This window comes from Mandrillus leucophaeus, unplaced genomic scaffold, assembly GCF_000951045.1.
Source record: "Mandrillus leucophaeus isolate KB7577 unplaced genomic scaffold, Mleu.le_1.0 Scaffold410, whole genome shotgun sequence".
In the NCBI taxonomy this organism is placed as follows: Eukaryota; Metazoa; Chordata; class Mammalia; order Primates; family Cercopithecidae; genus Mandrillus; species Mandrillus leucophaeus.
Window position 1 is genome coordinate 504,382 of NW_012104366.1, and position 10,796 is coordinate 515,177.

The 10,796-nt window shown below is 41.1% G+C and overlaps 1 protein-coding gene across 3 annotated transcripts in view; it reads right to left on the minus strand.

Moving 5' to 3' along the window:
• Window positions 1-4,528: 4,528 nt before the first annotated feature.
• The window catches only part of KIAA1958 (KIAA1958 ortholog), a 103,209-nt gene continuing 96,941 nt past the window's right edge, over window positions 4,529-10,796 (minus strand). For 2 of the 3 annotated variants that reach the window (XM_011992448.1, XM_011992447.1), the window contains one exon: window positions 4,529-10,624. In XM_011992448.1, the coding sequence (XP_011847838.1) occupies window positions 9,818-10,624 (807 nt within the window). In that variant the 3' untranslated portion in view covers window positions 4,529-9,817. The remainder of the gene's footprint in view (window positions 10,625-10,796) is intronic. The other variant, XM_011992449.1, reaches the window with a different exon arrangement.

The following is a 10,796-nucleotide window of genomic DNA, read 5'->3' on the forward strand; positions in this document are numbered from 1 at the left end:
TGATACTGTCCCACACGGGACCTCAGGACTGCCCAGTGAGGCAAATCTAAGTCAGAAAACCAGAGGCAACTCTGCTGGAACAACTATTCCACCCAGAGGATTGACTCAGAGGCACAGAATACGGCTGTGGAATTCTCATAACGTCCTAACATCGCAAACTACAAAGACAAACATTACCTCCAGGAACGTGACACTAAAACACTATTCAGAAACCAGACATGCCGCTGATTAAGTTAAAATAACTAAGTTTAGAAAACAGAAAGTATACATGAAATTTTTTTATTGTTCAAAAATCTGGGTTGAACAGTCAAGCTGCATATACATAAGTGAACCCAAAACAACAACAACAATAACAACAACAACTTTTAAAATATAACCCAGACCCTTACAAATTGTTAACAGACTACTGGACTATCAACTAGAGGGCTGGACTGGATGAACAAAAAAAAAATTCCTTCCAACGCTGACGCTCTAAGACAGAAAACAGGAGTGACACCCGCTTTCCCACTCACGTGCCCCCGCATGCACAGTGATGTATGCACAGGTGCGCCCATCTGGGGGAAGAAAGAAAAAGCTGGAGACGGTACAATAACATCATTCACATTACTGACCACTTCCTACATCGTTCAGAATGATGTTTCCAGTGTTAAGAAATTATGGATATCCTCTACATTAAAACAGAATTACAGAACAGTGAAAACATTAGGACAGTTTTGTTGCTATTATTTGGAAAATACAGCCCCATAGAAAATATTAAATTTTTAAATAAAAACATTGCGCTTATCTAAATAGTTCAATTGAACAGACTTCTGTCAGTTACAGCTAAGCAAGCGGACCCTGGGACAGGTTATACTTGGAATCTACCCAGAAGAGATTCTCTCCATCTCTTTGGGAAGACGTTTTGCTCTGTTTCAGAATGAAAAACTAAGGAAATGCAAATCAATCAATTGCCTGTTCTATTGCTAAATTTAAAGCAAACATGCTGGTGTCATTGAAAATTTAGTTTAGAGTTTAAATTGGCAAAAACTTGGGGCACAGATAAAACCGTTCTATTGCCAGGGAGAAACTAAGCATCGGAGCTGACGATACTCTACACTCCTGTGTGTTTCCAAGGCCTTCTAGTGCAAGCAAATGAAAACAAAACAAAACAAAACAAAACAATCCAGCTTTAGTTCTAACACTGACATTGTAGACTCCAGAAGTAATTCGGATTTTTAAAACTGCATTCATTCCCTTAATATCTGAATTTAAACAGCGTTCCATAAAACTTCAAGTACAGCTAAGGAAAGCACCTCACTGCCCCAGGCCATCTTTCTGCTGTTGAAATTGAGCTTTTCTTGCATTTGTATTCTAAAACAAGTTTTTGGTTTTTTTTTTTTCCTTGATTGCTTTTTGAAACACAGACGTCTATTGTGCAATTTTCTGATTTTCTACCTGTTTTTAGTTCTGCGTTTGAGCATGGAGAAGGATGTGGGCTTCAGTCTACAAGCTCTAGTCTAGGCTACTCAACCCCCAACGGTGGGGACTCTTGGCTTTTCTCACTTGAAAGCAATGGACTCTTTCAGGATACAGTGTTTTAAATGGTGGTGGGGGAAAATTGAGAGCAATTCATATTTTATTTGTAAAAGACATACTTGAATTTTCTATTTATACCAGAATTATCATGCATTATTTCAGTAATAAAAATGAAGAAACATGATGCTGTGGTATGGCATTTATTACACCTTCTTGTATTAATTTAGCCATTCATATGAGGACTTCGGGTGCTTTTAGATATGTAGCTTCTAGCCATATTATCTATTTAAAAGCATACATACCCTTCCTCTAGTGGATAATGTCCTGGTATTTAACACCCCAGAGCCCACTGAAATTATGATACTAAGCAAACACTTGTTTTATTTAAATCAAGCCTTATAGGTTGCTGTACAATTTATTATCTTCATAAGACTATTACATAGCTCGTATATTTCCTGGATGGTTATCATAACTAAAAAATTCTGTATCTTAACATATAAAATATGTATAAAATTCCAAAGTCACAACTTTTCCCCTCACAATTCTCTATTGTTTCCTGGCATTCGGTGCTATAGAGCAGAAGTCTGAAGCCAGATGCTCTTTGGTTTTCTTATAGGCAATGTGTTACTTTTGTTTTTTTTTGAGACAGAGTCTCACTCTGTCACCAGGCTGGAGTGCAATGGCGCGATCTTGGCTTACTGCAACCTCTGCCTCCTGGGTTCAAGCGATTCTCCTGCCTCAGCCTCCCGAGTAGCTGGAATTACAGGCGTGTGCCACCACGCCCAGCTAATTTTTGTATTTTTAGTAGAGACGGGGTTGGCTACGTTTAGTAGAGACAGGGTTCGCCATGTTGGCCAGGCTGATCTCAAACTCCTGACCTCAGATGATCTGCCCGCCTCGGCCTCCCAAAGCACTTGGATTATAGGCATGAGTCACTGTGCCCGGCCCGCTGACTTTTTTATATGCCTCATTTTACTTTTTTCTCTACACTCATCCTTAAATGTGGTCCTTTCTTCCCAGACCCTGTTCATGTAATGTTTGTTGAATCCCTTTTTCAGTTAAATCCCAGGTCAATGCTAAGGTGATGAACATATTTCCAAGTCCAATTTCTAGTTTGCCACTTTTCTATTGAAGCAGCATCCTTTTCCTTCCTATTGCCTGGTTTTGTGGATCTCTGAACCAACATCATACATAAAAAACCATAAGATTCACATGTTCTGCTACTCAGGTATTTATTGTTTCTACCTTCACCTAAAGGGCTTTATTCTCGGGATGCCACCATGGGTCTAATAGTCAGTCCTTCTCTGCTTTCTGCTCATGATTTAGCTCTAAGATTTATGTGGGACAGAATGAAGAGGAAGTGGATTGGGGAGAAAGAAGAGAGGGTGGATATGAACTACTTCTCTTCCCAGTGTAACAGTGGTTAAGAGCATCAGCGAGTATTTCTCCGGCTCAGGAGCTCTGACTTCGAGTAAGTGACAGACATGACTGGGGAGGAGGACAAGTACTAAATAGTTTTCATGTTTTTAATTTCACAGGGCCTGTTTCATGAAGTAAGCCAGGAATTGAGCTACTTGGAAACTTTTGCCCTAAGCCACCTCCACATGCCTCATAAATTACGTCAATTCCTTCTAGATTCTAGAATTGAGATTTGGCCTTCCTCTGGGTTTTTCCGGGAAGGTACGAGAAGCTCACTAGGGTCTTCTGCGAGCCGGATGTCATTCTGCCAGGTGCAGTTCTGTTTATTTTTGAAAATGGAAATCTTCCCAGCTATGATATGGGGGGAGACAGTTCTGGACTAGTTCTCTAGTCCTGAATCGATTACTTATTGTATGGCTGATCTTGGATGGCCCCTTTAATATCTCTGGACTTAAATTTCCTTGTTGATAAAAATGGGGAAATTTGACTAGATGATCTCAGAGTTTCATATAACCTATTGCTTTATAAGTCTCAAAAGAGAAAATAAATATGCCCTGACAAAGGAAAAAAGAACACAAAACAAGTGAGTAAATAAGTATATTTTTCCGCTTTGGGAGGTCGAGGTGGGTGGATCACTGAGGTCAGGAGTTCGAGACCAGCCTGGCCAACATGGTGAAACCCCATCTCCACCAAAAACACAAAAATTAGCCGAGTGTGGTGGCGCACGCTTGTAATCCCAGCTACTTGGGAGGCTGAGGGGAGAGGATGGCTTGAACCCAGGAGGCAGAGATTGCAGTGAGCCGAGATTGCATCACTGCACTCCAGCCTGGGCAACAGAGTGAGACTCTGTCTCAAAAAAGAAAAAAAAAAAAAAAAAAAAAAAAATATATATATATATATATATATATACACACACACATTTTTCTATGACAGTGCTGTAGCCTACAGATTATAAAAATCCTCTGACCAAAATTAAATAGCAAAAGTAAAAAACCTGAGCATGTAATTGTGGCGTAAGTTGGCAACTCCTTTACTTTTTAAGCAGGGACGCCAATGTTAAAACAGGCGCAGCTTGTAAACTAAGTTTTATTAGAATAAATTCACATGACCATCTTCCCTTTAAGGTAGATGACAGGTAATACAAATTACTTATTGGATAAAGACAGAAGGTTCTCAGTAGGCAGAAAACGCTGGGGAACCGCCAGGCTTTCCAGGAACGGTTAAATTCCCAAGTGACCAATCATTTAGTAAGAGAGTACATGGAGGGGTGACACAGTATGGCTTGAGATGAAATAGTTGCCAAACAAACCAAAACTGTGTTTAATTTTCTTTTAAGTTAATGGACTTCTATGGCCTTCAGGAGGCAGTTTTGTCTCATGGACTGAGCACTAGATTTGGAGTCAGAAAACCTGCATTCTCCAACTTACAAACTTAAATTCTCCAACTTATCGGTGAGATTTTGGGAAGTTTAACTCCTCTGAGCCTAGATTCTCAGTAAGTAATATGGAAATAATTAGACATACCTTGTAGAGCGGTTGTAAAAATTACATGAGAATATATGGCAGCTGCGAAAAAGCATGTAACACAGTGTTAGTCAAATCTGAGCCTTCTAGAAATTTTTATTTGAACAAATCAGTAGATGTAACAATAACCACAGTTAAATGCAAATTAATCAAATCAGTTATATTGACCACCAAGTATCTAGGAGCCCATTCTCACCTCAATGTGGGGAGGGAGAGTTATCTAACTGCTATGAATAGTAATGGAACTAAAATATATCTACATATTATCCAGTGATTTTTTGGGTCTTATTACATATTTCCTGAAATAATTAATTTCCATATGAGTTGTATTAGCTAAATAATAAAGGGCTTTCATTGAGCACAACAATCAGATTCTGGTCAACCACTGAACATGGGGAACTTCTGTAGATTTTTTGGACTGTAATGAACTAGAAATATTCAAAATCATAATAATAATGGGTAAGCTTTGTCTGAAGTATGGGCAGCCTTCCTCAAAGAAGTCCTGGGAAATTCTGTTATGTCAGAATACACATGTCAGATGGAGGAACTTCCAGAGATATTCATTTAGTTATCATACCCTATGGCCTCCTCTTCTCTTAGAAGGGGAGGGCAGCGGTAGGTCACCACGAATCCCTCCCTCCTCCTGTTTTAATAAGGGTGATTCATTTATATGGGAAAATGCAACCAAGATTTTTACTTAGGAACACTGCCTACACGATGGAACGTTTTTCTTTTAACACAGAGTATTAAAAATTCACTCCAAAAACAAAAGCATTAAAAAATATATACAAGTTTGAAACTTTTAATGCATACTTCTGTTCAGAGCTGTTACCAGCTTTTAACTATGTATGGGCCTTATCTTAGACTACACTGGAGATCATGTAGAGAAAATGAGGTCACTCTTCTCTGAGGTCTTCACTGTTTGCGTTCATTGATGCCTAAAGGTAACCGGTTACTACCTCAAAAGTTTTTAGCAATCTACATCTCATAAAAGCAACAAAGATGGATGTTTGATAAGGACAATATTTAAGCATTCTGTTACTTTATTTTAGTGGTAACGGTGTGGACTGTGTTAGCCTAAACTGAGAAAAATGATCAATATTCTGCTGCTTCGAGATGGCAAAATAATTTTAGAAGTTGTGGAACTTGAAAGTTAAAAAGTCTTAAAGTCTTATTCCTAAAGAAGGCATCCCAATATGGTGAGAAGCACTAAATTAGGAGATTAACTATCTTCAGGAATTAGGAATTCCTTCAGGAATTAGGAATTTTGCGTCCTAGCTCTGCCACTTCCTAATTATATGACCTTGAGGAATTGTAGAAGTGCAACACGGTTCACCGTGGAGATCCATCCCACTGATGGCACTTTATAGCTAAGGAAATTGATATCGGCATTTGCCCAAGTGAGGAGTGAAGTGGCTCCGAGTCTAGTTATCTTTCAAGTCCAGTAAGATGCTTCCTTTTCTACAAGAGTATTACTTTGTCCAGATTCTCCTAATGACTATGTCTATGAAAATGCTGAGTGTGGCATATAATGCTTGATGCTTTCAATAACCTTGAATTAAAATAAAAATCAAAGTAACCAAATTTCACATTTCTTCAAACACCACTTATCAGCCAGGGCAAATTAATGTAGCATAAAATCCAAGGAAAGCTGGAAAATGCCACATGACCACGAAGACCCATCTTTCACAGCTTTGGTTAGGTACTTCCATAAAATTCCTGTTTGCAAACACACTAAACAATGGAAAAACCTTCTCAGAAAGCCCCATAAGGCTTTTCTGTTCTTCCTTCACTTGTTTTTGCTTATATCTGAGGTATCAGAGCTTGGTTGTGTTGGAGGTAGAATTCATGGGTGAAATGTGTTAACTTAACCAGATTATCAGGTTTGGTTTCTTCTTCAAGTTTAACAGTTTAAGGGAGACAGAATCTCCATAATGGAAGAAATAAGTGGTATAATGCAAATTAGTTACATAATATTAGTTATTACCAAAAGCTATAACTAAGCTGGCTAACATTTATTGCGTGCTTATGATGTGCCTGGTACTGCCCTAAACTCTTTATATTCAATTGAATCACAACCTTTAAGGCGACATCCTAGCTTCTGTGCCAGAGTAAGCTTCCAACACGGAGTCTGCTTAGATTCGGTGGGCGGGGGGGGCGGTAGCCAGAAAGTAGGGCTCACTTTAGAGCAGATATGAAAGGTGCTGTGGACAACAGTTCACCTGAAGGACACTCTACGGATCCTCTCATAACACCTGCAGTACCACCAGCCCTGACACACAGCCCAGGGGCAACCTGTGCTTAAGTAAACTTGTGAATTCTTGATACGTATTTCTACTTGGGAGCACAAAAACCCCAAAGGTAAGTGGAGAAAATGCTCTTTACCGCCCCACTTCTTTCTCTGGGGATTCTCCTTTCTCTTGCATCAGGCCAAGAGCAGAAAATCCTGGAGTCCCCAGAAGGTAAGGTTTAGAGCTGACTGGAAGCCAGAACAACTGCCTTAGAACACCAACAAGGACTCCTACTCCGGCCCCCTTAAGACCTCGGAGGATGGATTTGGCCAAACACATGGACAGGCGCTTCACCATTTTATTTATTTTTTATTTTTTTGAGATGGAGTCTAGCTTTGTTGCCTAGGCTGGAGAGCAGTGGCGTGGTCTCGGCTTGCTGCAACCTCTACCTCCCAGGTTCAAGCGTTTCTCCTGCCTCAGCCTCTCAAGTAGCTGGCATTACAGGTACCTGCCACCACACCAGGCTAATTTTTGTATTTTTAGTAGAGACGGGGTTTCACCAGGTTGGTCAGGCTGATCTTTAACTCCTGACCTCAAGTGATCCGCCCACCTTGGCCTCCCAAAGTGTTGGGATTACAGGCGTGAGCCACTGCACCAGGCCGCTTTGCCATTTTAGCAGGCTTACCAGGCTTAACCACATATTGTGTGTGTTTGTGTGTGTGTGTGTCTGTGTATACATTTATGTATACATGTGTATACACAGATATACACACACATATACATAAATGCATAATAAAGTACCTAGTACAACGGGTAGCACACGCTAGCACTTGATGACTGTGTTTAGTTCCTCACTCTTGTTCCCCAAGGTGGCATGTCATAAACAGCTTTTAGGCTGCTCAGACACTGCTTTTATTCCATCAGATGCCACTGAAGATTTGCCCTCCTGATTTTTTATTATAATAATTCACTTCAGAACCCAGGGATTTTATGGAACATCAACTAGGTGATAGGCAACACATTTGAGGGAGAGATGATTATTGAGCTGATGAAAAGCCACTACCAACAGAAAGATTACAACCTCTGCAGTCGTTATTGCTACCTTTGAAAAGGTCAAAATCTGAAAAGATCCCAGTGATTCCTAATGGCAATTTCTTTTTGACTCTATTCAAATAAAAATGGAGGTTTTATTTAATTAGGCTGCAGGCTTTGCCCAATAGTTCACATAGCTTGTATTTCAGTTTAAGTGCAGAACCAACAAAACAAAATATCCTTTGGGTGTTTAGCAAACTAAAGGAAATTGTACCTAATGTTTTGTGTATTTCTTTTAAATCAAAACCCTAAGATCACTACAGGAAACCACACCAGAACATTATGTGATATTAAGTCATACACTGATGATTAAATATTACCTGTTATTTATATACAGATGGAGAAATACCAAAATTAATCTCTTTTCAGGAAATGTCAACTAGTAAACAAACTTATAAATGCACAGTGACTAAAAAGGGAATAACATTAAATCTTAAGGCAGCATTGGTTGAGTCTTCTCTGGTAAAGGAAGTATTACATATCTCAATGACTAGCATATGATTTTTTAAGAAACCAATTAATTAAAATAAATACTAAAATAATGTTTTTAAAAAGAAAGAGGACTGATTTTAAGACTTCTACAAAATGAATTTGTATTAGAATTTTAATTTGGGATTAGAAAGCATATTAGGAGCATAATGGAATAAAGTTACAGGAGATTTTTCTCAAATACAAAGTCAAGGTCCCTAGAAATTATTGTTACTATTACTGTGCACTCTTTGGGCTCCTTTTTCAGTTGTGGTTGCACTCAGAGTAGTTATTAGAAAATTCTGCTGATTTTTAAATAATGTGGTCAGGTTGCATTTGACCTGAGTGAAATGGTTTCAAACTGCATTAGCTACCATGCTGCGCTCATTTTATAACTACATCCTTAATGCTGGGTTTGCTTACCTGCTGGGGTGCCTAAATCATCGTGTCCCAAGCATTGGTGCCAGCCTAAAATGATGACATCTAATTGTGGCTGAAAAGTTATACATTGACAAAAATATTCCAAAGCTCTTTAATAAAGAAATTTTGGGGATCTGTGTTTTTTGCAGCTTGTTTGGTTAGCTTTTCTTGGCCAAGACTAAAAATTACCTTTACTTGTTTTATAGATCCACTGCTATATGCTGACAGAATAATGGGATGATACGAAGAACAGACAGAAACCTCAAAAAATGTTCCAAACGAGCTCTCACATGGTGCTGAGAAATAAAACATAGGCACTTCTGCGTCAGGAGGTTTTCACATTTTGATCACAGATTGGCTTCTCCAAGCCATTTTCCTTCACTACTAGAAATTCCCTCACGGTACAAACTGTCTAGTTCACTAGAAGCCTTGTTCTCACAGACACCCTTCTGGTGCGTGAATCTTTTGTCATAAAATTCTCTCCATTGGCGGCTGAGATAGGGTTCCTCCCGCTGCTGGGAGCCGTGGGAGCAGCCCGAGTCCCTGTCAGATGACCGAGTGTCGCTTGAGGATCTTCCCTGACACAAGGCTTCCTGCCCTCCAGAACCACGTTATCCACCAACAAAAAAAACAAAGGCGTGTCAAGCGCAATCTGTCTCCTGGAAACAGGGAACGTGTCTGCCTCTCTCCAGTTCCTCCTTGTGAGTGTAATTCAACAAAGTGTACAGTCTTCCTAACATTCTAAAGCTACTGCGCTACTGGGAGTTTTTAAATGACTACTTAACAGTTTCCTTTTTTTTTTTTTTTTTTTTTTTTTTTAGAAAACCTGTGCTAGAAAGGCACTAGAGAAAATGAATTTCCTCACTCTTGCATGTAGCAATTATACATTGTGTTAGATTCTAAAAGCTAGCAAAGTTGACACACATTTGGATAAACCATTCGAATGATTTAGACTCATCTAGTTTCATTTTAAAAAGCAAACCCCAAGACAAAGGGAGAGCGGGCCACACCAGGGGGAGAGCTGCCAGACCGGGAGGTCACACCCAGTCAGCCCCTGCCTCCGCAGAGCTCCAGCTGCTCCAGCCCTGGCCGCCCCAGGGAGCGCCCACTGAGCAGGTGACGGGGCAGTGGCTGGGCCCCAGGGAGGGCTCACTGGCAGCAGCTGTGGGAGCCAAGCCTCCGGGAGACCTGAGTGAACGAGACAAAGGTGAAGTTCTCACAGTTTTCCAGCTTGACCTTCTTGGCTAAGTTTGGGACAATTCCTCGAAGAGAGCGCAGCCCCATCCTCTGCTCCTCATACCACACGCTGCCCATGTCTGTGGCCTCCTTCCTGGCAGTCAGGTAGAAGGGGGACTTGGCCTCCATTTGGGTGGGCGGCCGGTGGATGTACATGTACTTGTAGAGGAGGCAGTAAGGGCACTGTTTGTGTCCCCGGGAATGCTCATGGTAGATTTTCCCGTGACACACTCTGGTGGAGCCGCTCCGACTCTCCCGCTTGACGCTGTCTGTCCGGGCAAAGTAGGGCTGGTTTTGGGGGTCTTTGAGCAGCTCGATGTCACCGTACATCAGATCTGCATGCTCCTGCAGCGTCCGCATGTTCAGGTACTGGCTGTTGTACTTGACCACAGTGGACAGGAGAGTGATAGGACTGTCATCCCCCAGACACCCTGCCTGCCACATCTCCTCCTCGTCAGAGAGGGAGAAGTAGACGATGTTGCGAGAACGCGCGCCCGACATGCCTGCCTTACTCAGCACCCACAGCTTCTCCTTGAGTTTCTTGGTGGAGGAGCTGAAGGTGCTGCTGGTGATGGAAAAGCCGACACCTGCATTCTTCAGGATGCGGTCCAGGCCTCGGCGAATAGCATGGAGTGAGGTGGCCAGGAAGTCTGAGCCGTCGCTCTTCTTAACGGTGACATAAAAGTTCTCAAGCAGCTCGTTCAACTTCACTGCAGGGATCTCAAATGAGACAAACATGGAGGTTACACACTTGACACTCACACAGCCAGACCCCTCCTTCCTTCTAATCCTCACCAGGGGCTGTGTTGAGGACATTTTGTGACCCCTTAGCAGGACTTAATGGAAAGCACAGTGAATTTCAAGCTGGAAGATCTAGGTTCCATACTTGGCT